Source organism: Suricata suricatta, chromosome 9 (genome assembly GCF_006229205.1).
Source record: "Suricata suricatta isolate VVHF042 chromosome 9, meerkat_22Aug2017_6uvM2_HiC, whole genome shotgun sequence".
In the NCBI taxonomy this organism is placed as follows: Eukaryota; Metazoa; Chordata; class Mammalia; order Carnivora; family Herpestidae; genus Suricata; species Suricata suricatta.
Window position 1 is genome coordinate 63,447,863 of NC_043708.1, and position 22,902 is coordinate 63,470,764.

The 22,902-nt window shown below is 37.5% G+C and overlaps 1 protein-coding gene across 1 annotated transcript in view; it reads right to left on the bottom strand.

Annotated features, from left to right (window-relative positions):
- Positions 1-5,587: 5,587 nt before the first annotated feature.
- Positions 5,588-22,902, bottom strand: part of SCFD1 (sec1 family domain containing 1) — a 93,243-nt gene continuing 75,928 nt past the window's right edge. The window contains exons 18-23 of the mRNA XM_029952193.1: positions 21,769-21,822; positions 17,757-17,809; positions 15,299-15,332; positions 13,750-13,815; positions 9,990-10,058; positions 5,588-5,792 (exon numbers count right to left, since the gene is read on the bottom strand). Of these exons, the coding sequence (XP_029808053.1) occupies positions 5,769-5,792; positions 9,990-10,058; positions 13,750-13,815; positions 15,299-15,332; positions 17,757-17,809; positions 21,769-21,822 (300 nt within the window). The 3' untranslated portion in view covers positions 5,588-5,768. The remainder of the gene's footprint in view (positions 5,793-9,989; positions 10,059-13,749; positions 13,816-15,298; positions 15,333-17,756; positions 17,810-21,768; positions 21,823-22,902) is intronic.

Here is a 22,902-nt window from a genome sequence, read left to right on the forward strand (position 1 = left end):
TATATCTTTTTCTTTTTTAACATTTACTTATTCTGAGAGACAGCATGAGTGGGGAAGGGGCAGAGAGAGGGAGACACAGAATCCAAAGCAGGCTGCAGGCTGTGAACTGCCAGCACAGAGCCTGACTCAGGGCTCGAACCCATGGACTGTGAGATCATGACCTGAGCCAAAGTTGGATGCTTAACCGACTGAGCCACCTAGGCACCCCTGATTTTTGGTATATATTAACTTGTAAAGTAGAATAGAGGTTTAAAAATCAGTCTTCTGTGACATTGGTTGTAATCTTGGAATGTCGATGATGGTAGCATACTTGTAGATTACATAATCTGAGTTTTTTAAAAGTAGAGGATACCTGAGCAGACACTCATTTATGTGTGAACTGCATAACTTAATTACTCACAGAATTAACACTATAAACCATATTTTAGTAGCACAAAAAGTAGTCCAAAGCAATCTCATCAGTTTTATTCTCACAAAGATGTATAGTTGTAGACTTAGTGTAAGTAACTGTCAACATAAAAATCAATGAAAATTTTGGTCTCTAACAGACTAGGGAGGTCTTGAATTGTGGCCTGTATTCTCTGCACACATCTCAATTATGACTCTATATCTACTTCATCAGTTTTAGCAGTTCTGTGAATCAGAATATGTTTCCTCAAAAGCAGTTAGATGGTCAACTATTTCATGTCTATTTTTTTTTTTCCTGGCAAATGGTAGAACGTTCTCTTGAACTGTTCTAAGCCACAAAGTGAACTTACTGACATAGGTAATTGGAAAGAAAAAAGGAAGAGCTTCAGGTATGCCTTGATTCTGTCGGTGTAAGTTTATGGTCACAAAAATATTCTTAAAGAGCTATTTCTTTTTAAAGTTGACGTTCATTAAAAAATCTGTAAAACCAAGTTCTTCTTCTCCTTTTTTTTTTTAAACATTTATTTTCCAAAGAGAAAGAGCCCTAGTAGGGGAAGAGCAGAGAGAGGAGGCACAGAATCTGAAGCAGGCTCTAGGCTCCAAGCTGTCAGCCCAGAGCCTGATGTGGGGCTTGAACTCAGAAACTGAGATCATGACCTGAGCTGGAGTTGGATGCTTAACCAACTGAGCACCCAAGTGCCTCAGCCTAGTTCTTCTTCAGGTTTAAATTCAATTTACAAGTTCGATTATTCTACAGATATACCTAACAGATTTTTCATCTTAGACCTTTAAGTTCATTTCTAGAAGTCCATTTTGGGCCTTTTAAAATATTTTCTATATTAAGAAAATGTTCTACCCTCTTGAATATATGGAATATAGTTATAAAAATTGTTGTAATGTCTTTGTCTATTCTGTTATCTGTGGCATTTCTGTGTCTGTTTCTGTTGAAAAGTTCCCCTGATGAGCTTTACTCCGTGTGTCTTATCTGGCAAGGTTTGATTGCATTGCAGACAGTAAACTTTGTGTTGTGTTTAGAGATTTCTCTGTTCTTGAGTTTTTTGCACATGGTTAATTTTAATAGTTTGATCCTCTTGGGGTTTGCTTTTAAAGTTTGGGAGCAGAACAGCATTTAGTCTAAGGCTTGCCTTCCCCAGCACTGAGGCAAAAGCCTTTTAAGTACTTTGCCAGTGGTGGTCCCACGTGGTCAAAGATTGTCCCTCCTGCCGGTGATCCTTGTAGGCGGTTTCCTCCCTCCCGGCACTGATGGGCATCCATCTGACCCTCTGTGGATCTCTAGAGCTTTCCTCTTGTGTAGCTCTCGACTCCCCATTGTTCTGCCTTGTGACTGCTAGCTACCTTGCCTTACCCAGATGCCCAGCTCTGTCTCAGCAACTCAAGGAGCCCTCTCCCTTAGCCCTGTCTGTGCTGCAGCCTGAAAAAAAAATCTTGCCAGGAAGATGGAGCAGTCATCTTGTTTGCTTTCCTTCTCTTAGCGATCACTGTCCTGTGCTTCCTGATGTTCAGTGTCTGAGAATCATTGTTTCTTATATTTTGGTTGGCATTTCTTTGGCTCTTTTAGGATGTTTAAATGATCCATTGGATTTCGTCTCTCTCTCAAGGCTTTGCTGCTGGCTGCAACGCTCAAAGTTACACTAGTGAAAGAACCAGGGGGGTTCAAAGGATGTCATCTCTAAGCTGCACTGTCTTCATTCTCTGGTGTCTTGAGGCCTTATCTGTAGACTCATCTGAAGGCCCTCCAGTTTAAGTCTGGCAGACAGTGGCTCTCTTGTGCCTTTCAAACAGTGACCTCAGAGGAATCTAATAGTTTCTCACTGGCTGGGTTTGACTGCTCATCTATCCCATTATCAATTTTTGTTGTTGTCAGGAATAGTTAGCTCCACCTGAGATACATGAATGAAGACAATAATGGGGTGACAAAAATCAGGGAAAATGATGCTGATATGCAAATCAGCATTTTAGTCACTTACCCAAAATTCTTCAGATGATCTTAGAGTTCCTGTGGCCGTCTCTGGGTTCTGAGGATACCATGTCATCTTGGTACACAGAACTTGCTTTTTAAAGTAATCTCTACATCCAATATGGGGCTTGAACTTGTGACCCCAAGATCAAGAGTTGCATGCTCTCCTGACTGAGCCAGCCAGGCACCCCCGGAACTTGCTTTTTTAGCACAAGCAGCTGTTGCCATTGAAATTGAGCTGCATTGATGGGGGCTGATGCTTGATAATTTCGAACCATCCTGAGGTTTCTCTTGTAAAAGCAGCTATATGTAAAGTCTGGTACACGCTCATCAACATTCAGGGATCTCTTTGGATATAGATTTTTGAAATTTCAGGATTCTGTTGAACCCAGAATAATTGAACAAAGTGAAGTTGAATAGTTCCTAGTCCTGTTTCGTTTGTTTGTTTTGATGTGGTCGCTACAACAATCAAGAAGTTCAGGTTCCCGCTTTGTTTATTCCCAGCCTGTAGAGACAGGTTGCTCTGCGCCCTGCAATTTTAACACAGCCAAAGAATTTCTGCAAATGTCCACCATCTGACCTGGATATATTTAACTGAATTTAAATTAAATCTTCACACCCAGCTTCAAATTCTTTTGAGTATCACCTAAAAACTGTAAGTTTTAAGGTCATGATTTTGATCCTCCTAGGATGTGAGTTGGTCTTACAATTTATCACAATGCAAAGCTACCTGATGGAGATGAAACAGAAGTTTCTGTTTCAGTGCAAATTTTGTTTTGACTTGAACTTCCTTCCAATCTTTATTTTGCCTTTTCCTTTTAGTTTAGAGCCCCACCTACACGAAACGAATTGCTCTTTCCCATGTTTATGCCAAACTACTCAGATTCTCTTGGTCAGGCGGCTTGTCCCGCCAGTTCCTGTGTGTGAGCTCGGTAGTGAGACGGCTGTCGTGTTGCACACCCTGAGCTGGCTGGTCGGGTGAGCTGCATCCCTCTAAAGGCTCCACCTTAGGGGCCCCTACTCTGCACAACTCCTTCCACACAGGAGAGAGAGGTAGAGTGGCTGCTCAGGTTGATAGTGAGGGGCGGCTTGGCAAGACCTCAAGCCTCCTGCTTCCTCAGCCAGGCAGTGTGAAGCAGTGGGAAAGAATGGATTTGCAGCAGACGGGTGTGTGTTCCATCTTTGGCTCCACCATGTATCGGCTATGACTCTGAGCAGGGTATTTAACTTTCTGAGCTTTGTTTCCATCTACGAAATTGGTGCTGTACCACACACCTGTTAGTGCTGTTGTGAGGGTTAACTGATGTAACTTTCTAAAATCACCGGGCACAGCATTTCCCTTTCCTATTCACCTCCACGCTTGATCTGTGCTTGATCTGTGCTTTACCGTGGCAGTAATCACGTCCTCTGTGAATCACCCTTGGGGGCAGATGAAACTGGTTTCTCAGTCAGCCAAGCTGGGAGCTTGCGGGACAGATTTGCTGAGCTGCCAGCCCAAGACAGCATCAGCAGTGACCGTGGCCATATTGTCGACGGCCTGCTGGGGAACCCACACCAGGACAGATAGGGCCAGGCTGTGGACAGTTTGAGAAAAGCCAAGGTTGCCCCCAGAGACTTTTTTTTTTAAAGGCCTCAAATCTTTACAGGCCCCACAGAAAGGTTTCTATCTCAGAACCTTGGCAGTGACCTTCTTTTACATGAACTTGAGGCAAACTTGAAAAAAAATTGTGCACTGAGGAGACTATTTCTAACTTATTTTTGGCTGCAAACACAACATAAGAGAGACCACCTCCTGTGTCTTTCATGAAGTTTTAACCTAAAAAATATTTTCTGAACATACGTTAAAGTCTAACTTCTCTGTTACTAAGGAAACTGGGACATTGCTTTATCTTCTCTGGAGCTTATCACCTTGATTAACATTGTTGTCTCTGTAACATTCTCTCCCTAAGCCCTGAGCACGCACCACTTTGATCACTTTGGCAGACGATGTGGTGCTGGACTGAATGTTTGTGTTTCCTACAAATTCTTTTGTTGAAGTTCTAACTTCCAATATAATAGTATTTAGAGGTGGGGCCTTTGAGGGGTAAGTGGGTTGACGTGAGGTCCCAGGGGTGGAGCCCCCGTGTGATTAGTGCTCTTACAGGAGATAAAAGGGACCCTCCACTATGCGAGGATACACGAGGATGTCTGTCTGAAAAACCAGAAAGAGGGTCCTCCCCAGACGCTGATCGTTTGGCACTTTCATCTTGGATTTCCTCACCTCTCACGTTATGTGAAATCTGTTCAAGCCACTGTTTCTGGTAGTTTGTTACAGTACCAAACAGACTTTAAGTTACATCCCAGGACCAAGTCAGGTTAGCAGGTCACTACCCAAAGAGAACGCTTTATCTTGACCTGTGCTTTGTACGATGACACGCACTCCTGACGGTAGGAATACAGAAAGGCAGTCTTGGGAATTTTGCTCTTATCCGTAACATTACAGCTTCCTCTCAATGAGGCTCATTAGGAGCAAAAGCGCCCTGGCCTTGAGAATAATAAGAGTTTTTTCTCTGGAGCAATTGGCTTGTTTTTATTTTACAGCTGAGTTTCATGATTGAAAAACATTCCTTCTTGGTCTACATACCAGGAAGGTTTGAACCAAATTTAACACTTAATTTTGCATATCTTTTAGATCATCATGAGATAAATGTTTGGTATTTGTCCTTTCTAGACGTTATGTGATAAAAGGTACATGGTGTGCTAGAGGAAGAAGAGACTTTATAGCACCCACTTCAAGTCTGCAGGCAACACGGGAGACCAGCAAACCATGGGGAGGTGATTTTACCATTAAAGTGCATACAAGAAAAAACAATGCATACAAGTAGGAGAGTCACTAGCCAGTCAAGTAACAGTTGTGGTTTTTTTTTTTTTTTTTTTGAGGATGCAGGTGAATGAGGGGCAGAGATAGAGAAGCGGGACTCAAACTCGTTAACTGTGAGATCACCACCGGAGCTGAAGTCAGATGCTTAACTGACTGAGCCTCTCAGGTACTTTTTTTTTTTTTTTAAATAACATTTGCATATTTCTTATATTTTCATTGGCTTCAATCATAACAAATCTGTCATATTAATATTTAAACAGTATATTCAGGCAGAACTTTTCCTTCCTAAGTACGGTTTCATTTGTCAAACATAATAATAAGAGAATGTACAATGTTAAAAATTTATTTCTGAAATGCTTTATTTTAATTAGTATACATTATATTAGGTATATAACTTCCTTAAAAATTAACTCTAAGTTTCAATGTTAGGGCACTGATACGAAGAAGAAAACATCTGGCTCTTTTGACTTTTCTCTTTAGGTTATCCAAGTAGTTTCTCATATTAATTAAGGTTCTTCTATGTTATTTTTGTCCAAGTTGTGACAGCTAAAACAAAACATAAAAATAGCTTTATTTTACTCTTTAATCATGGTAACATCTAGATTCCTTATTTCATTCATTTTGTTTGTATCTAGAATAAGAAATTTTCCTCATCAGTGTTCACCACCAACTGAAATTCATAAAACTGAATAGTAATAAATGCTGTCATAAAAAATATCAACATTATAGGTACAAATTCAACTAATGGAAAACAAAAAGGTTGAGCATAAAATCAGTATTAACTCAGTATGAAAATGTAACAAAAAATTTCATGTGCAACTTCACTGCTGACAGTTTACTTCTCCACATATTTTAATTGATATTTCTAAAACATCATTAAAAAGAAAAAAGGCATTCAAATTCTGGAAGGCTGGGTAAACTCCTACTGGACTAACTCCTCCCAGGGATAGCAATTATAAATGACACGCAGAAACCAACTCCCTGAAGGTGGTGGAGAGCAGCTGCAAGCTGGTGGCTTCTGGAGCAGAGGTGACACGTGGAAGCAAAGACCCACGCTGGCTGAGTTCCCTGGTGCGGAGGCTCTTAGCCTGAAGCACCGCCCAGAAGAGGGGGACAGCTAAAGCCACTGACGGTGAGGAGGTCCCGGAAGTGAGAGGTCCAGGATGTGGGAGCCCTCACTTCTGCACAGAAACTTTTCCAGAATCTATGGTAAAACCCTGAACCATGCACGAATTAGCCTAAGAAGCAAGATGTGAGCTGCTGCCCAAGAGACAGAGTTTGACACGTGAGTTTTACCAAGTTAATTGCCTACTAAAGGCCCAAATCAACACTCTTAAGGGAAAAAGAATTCAGTTTCCAAAACAGCAGCAGCCACGTTAAGGATACAATCTAAAATTAATAGATCAAAGAACAGAAAAAAAAATCAGACCCACTCCCCAGTGGGAAAGACAGGGGAGAGAGTGAGATAAACTATGTGTTGTAATTAATAGACAAGGGTTTAAAAGGACCTTGTCTATCCTCAATGAAACAATGGAAAATATGCTCACAATGAAATGACAGAAAATTCAACCAGAAAAACACAAGCTATTCTTAAAAAAAAAAAAAAAAACCAAATGAAAAATTGAGAGCTGGCAAATACAACACTATTCAAATGGTAGAAAGGAGATCAGGAAGCAAAGAGTGACTCTGGAGACAGTGTAACTGAAATTATATTTGAGCCCCACACTGGGTGTAGAGATTACAAAAAAAATAAAAACAAAACACCCCTCTCACCCTGAATCCTCAAAGATTTGTGGCAAAATATAAAATGTTGCACACATAGGTGAATGGAGTCCCAAAAAGAGAGGACAAAATTGGACATAGAAATATTTGATGAAAAGCACAGCAGAAAATTCCCTAAATTTGGTGAAGATATAAACAGATTCAAGAAGCTCAGTGATTCCTAAACAAGATAAATACAAAAGTTATACATAAATACATCGTAACGGCTGAAAACCAAAGATGAGGAAATCTTGAAAGTAGCCAGAGAAAAATAACTTAATACCTATAAAATTGATCTGAATACTGATTCCTATCAGAAAAAATGAAGATTGTGGAATAATGTCTTTGAAACTGTCAATCCAGAATTCTATATTCAGCACATATTTAAGAATAAAGGTGAAATACATCTTCATGTAAAGAAAATTAAATGAATTCACTGCTAGCATACCTGAGCTGCAATAAATGTTAAAAGAAGTTTTGCAGTCAACAGATGGAAATGAAAATCTACCAGAGGTGGGAATGAACAACACTAGAAATCCTGTCTGTATAAAATGCAGAAGATTTCTTTATGATACAGATGACTTAAGTTGTCTTGTGAGGTTAATGATGTATGCAGATGTAAAATATGTGACAATCACAGAATATAAATGCTGAGAGAATGGGTCTGCTATATTTAATGCAAGTGGCACAATATTAACTCTAGTTTATGAGAAGTTAAAGATGTATATATTGTTATCTCTAGAGCAACTGCTAAATTAATAATACAACTAAAATAAAGCATTCAGCTAATACAAAGGAAGGTAGGAAAGGAGGAAGGCCAAACAGGAGACTAATACAATGAATACAATACAAGGGTAAACCTAAACCCATTCATATCAATAATTACATTTGATAAACAGACTAACAGACAACAATGAAAAGGCAGAGACTGTCAGAATGGTTTAAAAAAAAAAAAAAAGGTTCCAACCTATGCCCCATCTACAAGATAAACACCTTAAATAAAAATTCATAAGCAAGCTGAAGCAACGAGATGGAAAAGTTATAACCTGTAAACCGGAGTGGATACATTAATGTCAGATAAAGTAGACTTCAAGATAAAGAGTATTACCAGATCTGTAAAGGAATTCTGCATAATAAAAAGATCCAGTCATCAGGAAGATGTAACAATTCTAAATCTTTACGTACCTAATAAGAGAGCTTAACAGTAAGTTGACCTAGAACTAAAAGGAGTGGCAGATCTGAAGGGAGAAAGAAAATCTCCATAATTGGAGATTTTAATACTTGTCTTTCAATACCTGATAGAACTAGACCAAAAGAACTCCTAAAACCACACATCCATAAAGACACAGAGGATTTAAGTAGTGGTGTCAACTACCATGACCAAAACGAAATTTCTAAAACCCTTGGTACCACTTCTGCATGATGCACGTTCTTTTTAAAGTGCAGAGGGAGTGCGAAGAGACCATGAAAGAGATTTAAGTAAATTTTGAAACAATGAAATCATGTACAGAATGTTCTTTGACAAGGGAATTAAATTAGAAATTAATAAGACATTTAGAAAACCCATAAACACTTGATTTCTAAATTACACATGAGCTAAAAAAGAAAAAGCCATCAAGTATATTAAAAATATAAAACATGGTGATAAAAATATATTAACATTTGTGAAATGCAGCTAAAGCAGTGTTTGGCAAGAGTTTTTAATTTTATGGCTTTAAATGCTTATTTAAAAAAAAAACTAGAATTTAATATCCCAAAGTAATCAATAAACCAAAGAATACAGAAAGTCAGCATAAACAACTGCTTCATTAAAATGATTAACTAAATTGAGAATCCTGTAGTTAACCCAAGAAAAAAATAATCCATTAGTCTTGCCTCTTTTAGAACACTTCATAATCGATAGTGGAAAACTATGAAGACCTGTTTGGGGATTAACTGAGGACAAGGCCGAACTGGGGAGGACCACAGAGGAACTCGATGGTATGATGGTTCCACATCTTAAACAGGACTTTGGCTTATTCAGGTGAAGACATGTGACAACCCAGGAACGTACACTTAAGATCTGAATATTTCACTGTTGTAAATTTTATGTCCAAAGGGTACAAAACTAAAACCCCCTAGGCAATGAAGTGTTAAAGGGGAAGTGCACTGATACCTACAATTTACTTTGAAATTAATGAAGTTGTACTAATGAATAGAAAGAATAGATAAATCAGTATCTTATAAAGCAAGTACAGTAAAATGTGACTGGGGAGTGTACCCATATTCATTGTATTGTCTTGAACTGTTTTGTATTCTATCAGTGGGCAACTAACTACATGAAGGTTAAAAACACAAGAACCACAGAATGGGGATAAGAAAGATGTGCTGGAAAATGACGCTAATGATAGTTGCTAAAAATGAGTACAGGATGCTGTTATGATTTTTACGGCAGCCTCGGCAAAGGTGAGTGAACATTATTGGTTAGCTTAATGAGCATTCTCAGCTGTTAAGCTTATTAAAAAAGTTAATGTAATTAAGAACATTAGCAGGAACAATCCTAATAGAATGTGTAGCTTCCATATATGACTACTGTCATTAACTTTCAAGTGAATGTAATTCCATTGTATTTATTGCATACACAACTATCCCCCCCATCCTCATCCAGAAAGTTACTTAATCTTAGCCAACCATATCACAAATTGGACTAAGTTCAAAATACGGACAGTATATAGGAAAATGAAATGAATTTTGCATAATTGAGCATATTCCTCCCAATTTAAAAATTTCTGAATTTATTACCATTTTCCCAAATCTATAGGAAGATAATGTTATTTATCACAGTTTTCTTCATAGAGTCCATGGAAAACCCTATTTTTACAGCTCTCTGGTTTTTGGCTTCAGCTGGTTCAAATGAATATAATGATTGTCTTGCTCTTTTGAGAAATATCAACAGCAAGTTATGGTCTGTTACAAGAAACAAACTAAGAAGGTACACTTTACCTGTTTTATGAACTGTGTAGCATTAAAAAGTTCACTGCAGCCATATAAAATATGTTTGCCTTGCTTCCCCTGTAAAAATAAAAGACAGAACTCAGATACAAGTATGTAGCAAGTTATACTTTCAGTATTACCAAGATGAGTGACTAAGCCTAATTAAGACTTTCTGTTATTCCTTAAGGTCTTTTTATTTTTTGGGGGACAAGGGGCTGTTGAATTTTAGTGTGCACCTGTCTATTCCAAAATTGCAAGGAATAAAGTGACTGCCACATTTCACAGGAATGAATATCTATAGAATCTTAGGGCAGTTCTTATCACAGGTGGTGTGCCACCCGAAGACAACGGGGCTCATGTGGTTACGCGGACAGCAGGGTACGCGGTACAGGTACGGCGTGAGGGGTCACCGCAGTCTCCTCTGTGCAACACCGTGTTCACAATCACTTCATTCCCGACTTTGGCAGAATGCTGTAACCCAGTTACAGCAGTGAAAACTTCTACTGAAGAATTTTCTAAGTCCTTAGTACTAAATCATTATATGTAGTGTGTGCTTGAAGGAAAATTCACTTATTCTGTAATGTAAGAAGTTTATCCCATAACAAAGCAAATATGATAATTTATCAAGAAACAGAATTAGGGCTTTGGAATACAAGGAAAAGACATTTCCCTGTGATGTATCAGCTGAATAAATCTAGCTGGCCATCTCTGAGAACAACAAAAACCAGTCACACCTCACTCTCATTTTTTCAAAATGAGATCGGTCATATAACTGGGTCATATAATGCCAGGATCTACTCAAGACATTAATAAAAACAGAGGTCACAGCAGCCCAGGGAAACAGTAGAAGGGTCCGAATGTTCTGGGCGCAGGCCTCAGGATCCCATCTCAGTATTACAGGACACATTTTATTTTCAACTGTGAATCACCAAGTTACAGTGCCGATACCCTGGATGCAGGGAAGCCCAGTCTTGTCCAAGGAGGGGTCTTTGTACCTCTCTGACCACATAACCCAAGTCAGGCTGCATGACCAGGCTCAAAGAGCCGAAGCAAGAAAACATAACAAATGAGGTGCAGATCATCAATATTCTATTTCCTATTAAGCAGCGATGACAAGCTAGTGCAAGTTGCCCCCAGTGTATCCTGGACCCTAGCACAGGCCTGTATTAATCACTAGTTAGGACATTTCATTCACAGCAAAATGTTAGCACCAAGGCTTCAAAGGTTCACTGAGAAGTAAACCAGCAAAGAAGATTGTGTACTAAGTCCAGACTCCCTGCACCATCCCATTCCCCCTTCATCAAACTTTACTCACTCATCATAATTTCTCTTCTTGTATCTTCTACAGCATTTACAGACTAACATTAACACCAGTAAACTAACGGTCTGTATCATCCAGTGAGGAATAGGTTTAAACTCTGCAGGTGCCAGTGTTTCAGTGCAACTTACTCTTAATTATGCCTAACTTGATACTTCCTTTCATTAAAAACTGAACTCATAATGTAACTGCTATTTGGTATAACAGTGATGTACTGAATGAAATTAATTTTAAGAAAACGTTCAGTAATATTAGTGAGGATGCCTGGTCATGCCAGCTCTAGTGTTCAGCCATCTTGGTGAAAGTGGCCTTCTAAACCAGGGGCCAAATTCTGGGTAAAAATGACACTCTGAATAGGAGCCAATAAGTGAATAAATACAAAAGAGGAAAGCTAACATTATCTCTGTACCTTGTAAGAGGCCAAGAGCAGGAGAATAAAACTCGAAGCCATACTTACACATGCCCACACGACCTGCAGAAATTGCCTCCTTCATTTGGAGCTGAAGGTCTAAGCTGGGTTCCAGCAGTTTAAAGAATGATTTAATCTGCAGTTACCCATGTCCTAGGCCCTGATGATGCTAATAACATCTAGGGAATAAACCCTTAGAATAATTCTAATCGTCCTTTTTCTTTTATGGGTTCTTTATATTCTAGAAGATCCCTCTGTGGAGGCAAAATTAGGATAGTATTTCCACTAAAATGCATACAAAAATAATTTGCTCTCCAGCAGAGCCAAAGACCAGTGTGTAACTATTAAGAAACTATTAAGATGACCTCTTAAGAAAAGTGCTGCATGCCTGACTAGTCATAGTATCCTGTGTCCTCCTGCCTCTAACACCATGTTTTTGTTGGGGGAGGAATAATAATCAAGGAAAAAATACTTCGTAAACTGAAACCAAGTAAAAGATAAAGGGGCTTACATACCTATCACTGATAGCATGATGTTCTTCTGATGAAAGGGACTGATCAAAAAACTAGACTTAGTTAATAACTGTTATACAAAATCAACTTAAGACATTTCACAAAATTAAAATTTCTATAGTAGAGGTATGTCATCAACCTTATACATGGTTCAAAACATTTCAGTGCATTTCAGTCACTCTACTCCAAAAATGATTAATATTTTGATGTTTATCCTCCTTTTCCTTTTCTATAAATGTTAGAAAAAAGATGCAGAAAGAAGAATGCTGACAAGTGTAATTAAGAGTGTGGAATGTATAAGGACAGATGATTCTCAGCTCATCTGTTGCAGACCTCTGTTTATCCCCGGGAACCCCTGCAGCACTCGTGTTGCTGACCCTTCGCCAAGCCTGGATGAACTAGATCAACTAGCAATTAATAGATCAGGGGATAACTCGAACGAGGTTGTCAACACTGTTTACAGAAATTCTACAGATGGATGGTTTGTACCTGGTGCCTATCATGTTTCTTTGGTTTCTGATTTTGGGCCCACGCATGCAGCCTGGTTTTGGCCATATTACCCGAGTGGGGTACAAAAGACCTCTCCTTGGACAAGATGGATGTTCCCCTGCAACCATGGCATCTTACATAGATCCTGGTGGTTCACACTCTGCAACTGAAATCGGATCCCAGGAATCGTGCCTGATAGTTTTGAAGCTCTGTGACATTTGTCTTTTTTTTCCCCCTCTTGTACCAAAATCTCCACCTTTTAAAAGCCTTATGTAACCTAGAACATAAGGAATGATCATTAAGTGAATAAATGAAGATTACAAAATGTCATTGCACCAACTGATCATTCTGTGGCCCTTATAGTTTATTTACTTAATGTTTTATTAGTGAGACAGCATGAGCGGGGAAGGGTCAGAGAGAGAGGGAGACACAGAATCTGAAGCAGGCTCCAGGTTCTGAGCTAGCTGTCAGCACAGAGCCCAACATGGTGCTCGAACTCGCAAAACACGAGATCGTGACCTGAGCCACCCAGGTGCCCCTGCCCTTACATTTTAAATGGCATTTTTGCTCTTCAAATCCTTTTGCTTAGTCTGTCACTCCCTGCTACTGTCAGCTTTGAACAGCATTCTATGGCTAACTCGCTACTTCCTGTTTGCTGAAAAAGCAGACATTCTTAAGAGGATGGGAGAAAAGTGCTTATTCAGGTAAATGGATTTCCTAAATCATTTCACCAAGGTAGACTTTTTTTGGAAGAGGAGCTTACTTGAGGTCTCTAAACGTTTAAAGTCAAATTAAGAATAGGTGCCAAGTACATTACATCAATAGGACATTATTTTCCAGATCAAGTACAATTTTAGCCCAGAAATGTGATAGGAATAGGAAAACAAGGAGCATATGGGCATTTTCCCCGCTAGACGAGGACTTTTAAACTACCTCTAGAAAAAGGGTCGAGAATCAAGAGCGACCAAAGAATGCTAGTATTTTAAAGACATAGAACTGTGAAACATCAAATGCTTATGCAATTAAAAGGCCAACATGTACCTTTATATAGTCAATAAGATTTTGATATTCAATGTAGTTGCCTCCTCCTACCACGAAGACAATTGCCTTAAAAATGCAAACAGAAAAAAGAAATAGGTAAGTTGAAAGAAACAGTATTTTAACTTTGAAGCAACATGGATTTTAGTTTGGAGCATATTCCACAACTTAAAAAAAAAATACAAGCTAGCAAAAGGTCACATCCTAAGCACCTGATGCTACTATCAATTACAAAAAAATGTGTTTTCAAAAAGTATATAGAAAAAAATAAACCTCATCTTCATAAAGTAATAGCAAATAAATCTAAAGGGGTTTCTCTTAAAAGGTAGAATTTGACATTATTTACTGAAGGTAGGAAAAACAAAATTAGCATTTATATAATCTCCCATACCTGTTCTTCACTGTACTTATTTTTATTGAGAAGCTTGTTGTATTTCAAATGAAAACACACAGTATCTTCACAACTGTTGCCACAGTCTTAGACTTCTTTTTCTGTGAATTACCTAGTTTTGTATCAGCTTTTTAAGTTTTTATTTAAATTCCAGTTAGCATACAGTGTAATACTGGTTTCAGGTATACAATCTAGTGATTCATCACTTCCATACGTCACCCAGTGGTCATCACAGCACGTGCTCTCCTTAATCCCCATCACCTATTTCACCCATTTCCCCACCCACCTCCCCTCTGCTAACCATCAGAGTTCTTATATAGTTAGAGTCTGTTTCTTGGTTAGCCTCTCTTTTCCCTGTTTTTGTCTGTTTTGTTTCTTAAATTCCACATATGAGTGAAATCTGCTGGTATTTTATTTGACTTTTTTCACCTAGCATAATAATCTCTAGCTCCATCCATGTCATTGCAAATGGCAAGATCTCATTCTTTTTAATGGCTGAGGAACATTCCAGGGTGTGTGTGTCTGTCTGTCTGTCTTATCTCAGATCTTTTTTATCCATTCATCAGTCAATGGACACTCCCGTATCAGGGAAATACAAATCAAAACTACAATGTGGTATCACTTTGTACCTGTCAGAACGGCTAAAATCAACAACACAAACAGGTACTGGGGTGAGGATGTGCAGAAAAGGGAACCCTCATACACTGCTGGTGGGAATGCAAACTAGTGCAGCCACTCTGGAAAACAGTATGGAGGTTCCTCAGTTTAACTTCCTAAAGTTAAAAAGAGGAACTACCCTCTGATCCCTGAGCAATTACACTCCTAGGAGTTTACCCAAAGAACAGAAAAACACTAATTCAAAGGGATACATATGCCCCGATGCTTACAGCAGCATTGTCTACAATAGCCAAACTATGGAAACAGTCCAAGTGTCCATCGACTGTGTCAGTTATTATTAAGCTTAAACTCTTTTAAGTAGTTTTATAAATCAGGAAACTATGGTTGCTAATACTTGTTTACAAAGATTCTTGGGTACAAAGAATTGGATTTCCAGGATTACCAGAAATTACCTAATAAAGCTATGTTTAAGATGAAGATAATCTTCAAAACAGGTCATCTTCCTTCCTTTTTAGAGGCAGAGAATTTTTATATAGAACTTACCTCTTGGAATGGATTTTTGTTCCTTGGAACTGAGCTGTAACAAAGAAAAACGATACTGAAAATTTCACCCAAGGCTTTCATTATGGATAAAAGACATATGGGAAATACATACGTGTACACACACACTAAAAACAAAAATGTATTTACAATTCTTCCTCCTTCATTTTCTTTGAGGCTGGGTCCTTTAGTTTTGTGTATCCAAATAGTGAATGCAGAACATGCTAGAAGAAGAATATGCTAGAAGTTTATGTGTCCGTATCTAAAAGAGTAGGATTATCTGTTAACTTTAAAATGCGAAGAATATGCTAGAAGTACTCTGTGTGTCGGTATGTAAAAGAGAGTAGGGCAATCTGTTACTTTAAAATAAAATTTGAGGGGCACCAGGGTGCCACAGTCAGTTAAGTGTCCGACTCTGGGTTTCGGCTCAGGTCATGATCTCATGTTCTGTCAGTTGGAGCCCCACGTTGGGATTCCCACTCTCTGTGCACAGCCTGCTGGGGATTCTCTTTCTCCGTCTCAAGGAGAAGGAAACACTGAGCAGCAAGTAGCAGCTCTCATAAGGAATAAAATCTGGGTATAAGTTGATAAAGTACATATTTTAGTGGTAAATCACAAACATTTTACCATACTCAACATAATCTCACAGTTTGTCAGTATCTACATTTGTGAAAAAACTATGTCAACACCTGTGGGGTAAGGATAACAATTTAGAGGGGAGATGGGAGAAGGGATTTCCATTTTGCTGCAGTTCTTTGTATTTATGCATACCACTATGTATCACTACGTATATTAACCACCATTTCTGTATTTATGTTTTATAAAGACTTACTTGGTGTCCAAGAGATCCTTTAATAAAGGTTTTTTTCAAAGCTTTTATGAGTGAGATATATATTTGTTTTCAGTGCTAAAACAGGCTGTACTATACAAAGACAGCTTCAATTTTTGAAAATCCCAAACAAGAGGGGGGAGCTATTATACCTTCCCTAATTACTGAAAGGTTGATTCCACCGTTCTATTATCTTTTCTTTATTTGTATGTCCTGTCTGAATAGTCCATTAAAAAGGCCAGAGGTCCACCTGAAACACCTCATCAGTGTTTAGCGTCCTTCTGGCGTGCTTTAAGTTCCTCAGAGTAGACATGGAATGGGGAGAGGTGAGATGTAAATAACTTGTATTATTAGTTATTAATAACCAAGACTGTGACAAAATAGTTCAGAAGGCTGAATCTCTTAAAAATGAAACTGAGCTCCTGTCTTATCAATGCTAATACTCATTATTATTATCCATAAACTCCCATAAAGGTAGAATTAAGAGTTTCTAAGTTTCTACGAAGCAAAAGGTATCTACCTGTTAGCCATATGCAAATACAAGGAAGACTAAAATGTTAACTGTAAACTGGAGAATTATCAAGATCGGAAAAGAGTTGTAAATCCACTGTTTCAAAGTGTACAAATGAGTGGTTTTTAGTATACGTACAGAGTTGTACAACCCTCACCACTGGCTAATTTCAGAACATTTTTGTCCCCTCCGAAAGAAGCCCCCTACCTGTTAGCTGTCACTTCTCATTCTCTCCCTTCTCTAATTTACTCTTTGTTAAATTCTTCTGCCAGTGCTATTAACTGCTGCTTTTGCAATTTTGGTAATATTTCTGGTAAACTAAAAAAAAATAATCTTTTAAATTACCAAAACAATCTAATCAGTGACTAGATTATTTAGTCTATCTACAAAGATGTAAAAGCTTGGAATAAAGCAGAAGCAAAGTTCTAAAGATCCTAAACATAAGATGCAGGCAAGAAACCAGTTTCACCCAAATTTTGGTGCTAAAGATCATTCTAAGAAGCTTTTTTTCTCCTCCTAATTCTGCCTATTCTTTCTCTATGTCGTGTAGGCTATTTTTCAAACTACCATGAATTAAACCTTGAAAAATAATATCAATGAAGTAAACAAGTACTTTTCATGCCATGTTTGTTATAAAATAAGAAAAATTTGTGGAGTGCTTCATTGCCATGAAGTCTTTACAACAATCCACAAGGGCTGGGATTTTATGGACCAGTTAAAAACAAAACAAATCCACAACTGCTATTCAACATAAAGTTCCCAGTTTTGCTTTGGTTCAATAAGAATATTCATTTGAAAGCACATTATTCAAATTCCCCTTCCCCCCACACTTTGTAATATTGCCATCTTGTCATTAAGAAAAACCAAAACAACTAATATATAATGTATTTTTTTGGCGTGTGAGTGTATAGACTTGACAAGAACCAAAATGCCAAAATGTTAAGTACGATTAGCAGTGATTATCTCTATGTAATGAGATTATCATACTGTTTACTTACCAGTTTTGTATATAGCTTGAATACTTAATAAGCAATTACTGATTTATAACAAAGCATCAGTTTTCTATTCTTGCTGGGGTGGGGAAACCTATAAACAAATTACACAAGTCAAGAGCTGCTTACCTGTCATTGCCCCGCAGCATTTTGGGATCAAAATATCTATAGTCATCAGTTTCCTATTAGAAAGACAAACAGAACTTGATTTCTCTTTGGAGTTACAGTTTGGCTTTGAGTATTTTAATTAAGGATTTAATATGGTAGATTAATTAAATAAATCTGTGTCACCACTACCAAGTGAACACTTACTACATGTTAAACGTTATTCTAAACGCTTTTTTAAAATGTTTATTTTTACTTTTGAGAGAGAGAGACAGAATGTAAGTGGGAGAGGGGCAGAGAGAGGGAGACAGAATCCAAACCAGGCTCCAGGCTCCAGGCTGTCGGCACAGAGCCCAATGTGGGCCTTGAATCTATGAGCCATGAGATCATGACCTAGGCCACAGTCAGATGCGTAACCGAGCCACCCAGGTGCCCCAACATTATTCTAAATGCTTTAGATGAAATTACTCAAACCCCACAACATCTGTGAGGTAGTTACTGTTACCTCAATTTTTTTCAGATGGGCAACATCGGGTACAGAGAAATTATAGAACTTTCCTAAGATCACATGACTAGTAAGTCTGGCAACTCCAGGATTTGAACCCAGGAACTCTGGCTTCAATTCCCAAGTTTTTAACCACTGTACTATACCATACTATATGATACGATACAATATGATACTATACTACACTACTATACTATTTCTTAAAAATTTACCATTTTATAAATCAAGTCATTATTTTGTTTTGCATTTTAAAATTTTATTATATAGCTCTGATTTTACTAAATATACAGACTGGCCAAAACAGGTTCATAATCTTATTTGAAACATTTAAAGTTAGATGTATTCTGGAATTTTGAATTAAAAAATTTTAGATAGATAACATAATACATAAACTGTATATAATCTAACATTCCCAATGGGTCCCACCCTATCATCTAACGCATTAATACTCTGCAGCTAAATATATAAATATTAACACAAAGTAGGAAAAATTCAAGCTTCAACTTGAGTTAATATTAGGTTTTGCCACCAAATGAGTTACACAAAATCTAGTTTTCAGAACTTTGTAGATTTCAGAAGTTGTGGCTAAGGGGCTGTGGGGAAACTAGCTTCTTGATATTAAAGGAGGTGGGAAGTACTGCTTTACTGCTTGTAACGCAATTACTTCCTTTTTTCAAATTTTATTTTAGAGGGAGAGAGTGAGAGAGACAGTGCATGTACACTAGCCCAGGGGAGGAGGGGGGCGAGAGAGAGAGAGACACAGAGAGAGACAGAGACAGAGAGAGAGAGAGAGAGAGAGAGAGAGAGAGAGAGAGAATATCATAAGTAGGCTGCACACTCAGTGCTGAGCCTAGTGTGGGGCTTGATCCCATGACCCCGGGATCATGATCTGAGCTGAAAGCAAGGGTCAGATGTTCGACTGACTGAGCCACCTGGAGTGTGGATGGCTCTACCCCAACTTGATCAATGACAAGCTATGTATGTATTGCCAGCACCTAGTTCTGTACTCAGTGGTGAACAGTGCTTAACCAATTACAGAACTTGCACTGAACTCAAAAGTTGCATCAGAATCCTTAAACCCTTATCTCCAGGAAACCACTGCCAGCCAGATTTACGAGATGAAACTGATTTGATATTGTTTTAATACCCTTCTTTCAATTTATCCAGTCAAAACAATCAAAGGAGGGCACTTAATCAGTGTTAAGAACGCCATCTATTGTATGATTCTACTTATATGTGGAATGTAAGAAACAAAACAGAGGAACACAGGGAAACGGAAGGAAAAATAATATAAAACCATAGAGGGAGACAAACCATATTAGACTCTTAACTATAGAGAACTGCGGGTTGATGGAGGGGAGGTGGACAGGGAATGGGCTGAATGGGTGATGGACTTCAAGAAGGACACTTGTGATGAGCACTGGGTGTTAATATGTAGTTGATGAATTACTAAATTCTATTCCTGAAACCAATACTACACTGTATTAACTAACTTGAATTTAAATAAAAACTTGGAAGAAAAAAATTCATCTAGAATTAGGTTATAGCATTTCAAGCCTTTGAGATAAGATACATTCAAGATTACTAGCCAAGTCTTACAAAGTACACTTTGCTAATCTCTTCAGTATTTTGCTACTCTATTTTCAATGCCTCCAAATCAAGTTGTCTATCTGAGAATAGGAAAAGAGTAAGAGAAAGTACAGGCAGCTGCCTCATCAAGCAGATGGATGAAAAAATGTGTTCAAAGCAGAAAAAAAATTTACTTTTTCTAATTAAAAATATGTGTTTGTAGTAATGTGCCTTCAGTTATACAGCTGAAGTCAACAGAACTAGTAAAGGAACTTATACAACCTGGAGGAACATCAGAATAAGACCCAAAATTTAGCCATCCATGTATCTATGACATTAATATTGTGGAAAGCATATGTATATTAGAATGAGTAGTAGGCAGAAATACAGGAAGAGTGGGCTTTTGGCTCCAATTCTGCTATTTAAAATGGTGTGATTTGGGATAAGTCACTTAACATCTCTAAAGGTTTCCTCTCGTTTCATTGTTCAAATTACTTGTAACGTCTCCTTAAACTCTAAAGCTCTGTGATTCCATGAAAGGCATGGTTCTTTGCCCTAATCAATGCATCATAGTGGTGAAAAATGTGGCCTGCTTAGCTCTGCCATTTATTAAGTGTCCTTGGGCAAATTAATTAATTTTATTGTGCCGGTTTCAACTATAAAATGAAAATAACAGTATTTTTCTTAGAAGGTTCTAATAAGAATTCAATGAAATGTGAAAAATGTTTTGAGCGGTTCCTGGTACATAAGAAGTATTCAATAAAGGTTAGCTATTATCTTTATTATCATCATTCTTCATCATCTCAACTTCAAGATTAGGGTCATGTAACAAAATATCTTAAACTTAACTTCCTTATTAACCCCTTGTGGATTTGGCATCTGCATTTATTCGTATTTTTAATCTTTATTAGTGTTTGGGATAATACCGCCCACAAATTGACAGCTTATTATGAAATATTGTTCTCTAAGACAACTAGTTATAAATATATAATTCTCTTAGGCTTTCAGGCTTTTTAAGAAGAGCTACTTCTTCATATATTCTAGGATGTTTAACAAAGTCTACTGCTACTACCCTGTATACCATTTTCTATCAATTCCTAGATAGAAGAATCCAATCTTTGATATCATTGTAGACCATTATGGTCTCATTACTTTCATAATTATAGTTACTCCTTTTTGGGATGTCTTATTACACTCTGTTTCCATGTGGGGAGATTTTTAAATATGTATTTGTTAAGTCCTTTTAATATTATTATAACCATGTTTTAACAACTGCAAAAAGTGACATATTGATCTGAAGATTCTGTTATATCTTTCTTAGCATGAGATCCTAAGCCTTGCTGCCAAATCTACAGAGATACAGATCAATCCAAACTAAGGCTTTGATGCTGCCCTTCTTGATTTTAGACTCTTGTGATAACTGCATTCTGCCACAGAAACAGGATAAGCTGTTTTATGAAACAGACTATGATAATTTTCACATTCCCTTAGCTTGGAAACCCAGTAAATGCCAACAATTTTTACCCATTTGTCTATTCACCCAACAATTTATCTCTCTCAATTTACTTTTCAGCCCAAAAGAATTTGGTGGTCTCTGAACCTTAAAAATTTCACTTCTCTCCTAATTTTCATAAAGTTAAATTGCTCTGGTACTCTTTATACTACATCAATTGATGTAGTTCTTTGTCATTTATAGAAACTTGCTCCTTAGGATTTTATCTACACTTAATTATATAGGAAAAATATAATCTACATTTAATTTGGATGAGAGCTGGCCAGAATAGTTATAGCAGCTGAGAAAACCAATTCTCATCCGTGATCATGACGAGAAAAGGCTCTTTGAGAAGAACATGGACTCTTTCTTTCCCTCATATAGTCTGCTGTGATTAAGCCCACAATGATTTCATTATCTTTCATAAACTGAGTTTGAGACATTCACGAATTTATAAATATGCTACTCACCGGATTTGACTTCATCTCCATGAGATTGTCTAAAATACGAGTAACAGGTAGATTCTGTAGAAAAAATAAGCATTTTATTAAATATTAGAATAACCAAAGTTGTTCTCTATGAACAAAACAACTGAATCATTCCACATTTAACTATGCTCACTTTTTGATTAAACACATTCTAAAATTAAGAATTCTGTGAATGGTGTCGTAGATGTAAATATCCTTGGCACTACTTTTCCAGAAAAAAAAAAATGTAATTCTAAATAAAAAGATCCTTATAATGTAAAAGTGTAACCAGGTTTCAGTACAAACACATTTTTGGGCTTTTCACTTTGTTGGATGTTTGCTTTTTAATACTAATAATTGCAATCTTTTGATCAAATAACAATCACATTATTTCCCCCATTTCTTTTCTGCAGATAGTAAGTTTCTTCAAACAGAGTAACTTAGGGGGTGCCTGGGTGACTCAATCGGTTGAGAAGCTTACTTTGGTTCAGGTCACGATCTCATGGTCCATGAGTTTGAGCCCTGCATCGAGTTCTCTGTTATCAGCACAGAGCCCACTTTGGATCCTCTGTCTCCCTCTCTTTCTGTCCCTTCCCCACTCACATTCTCTTTTTCTCAAAATAAACATAAAAAAAAGGAGAGTAGCTTTAAGTTTGAAAATGTATGAGATAAAAGAAAAGAGTCTCTCATTTCTAGTGTATATACTTCTAAGACAAAAAGATACTTGTGCTCTTCAAAAAATGGGAAAATGGATACACACACATTTTATTGGCCATTTTTGTTTTGCTTGGGATAAATTCCAAATTTCCAATGACATACTGCATTGTCTTCTTACAGAGTAAATTCCACTTTGAACATGAAATGTTTAACACTGGCAGTGGCTGAAGATTGCCTCTTGACATGCTTACATGCCTTGGGATAAGAAATAGTATTGTTACATTCAATCTGATGGTTTTTATCATTATTTTGAACACAACAGATGGAATACAGAAAATTTACTAAGTGACTATTATGCTTGTTCAAAATGCATTCCTACTGGGATGTTATTCTGCCTACTTTGAACTTATGTTTCCTTTGTGAACTGTACAGGATGTTCTGTAAAGAATATTTTGAGTCTTAGAGACTTCATACAACAAA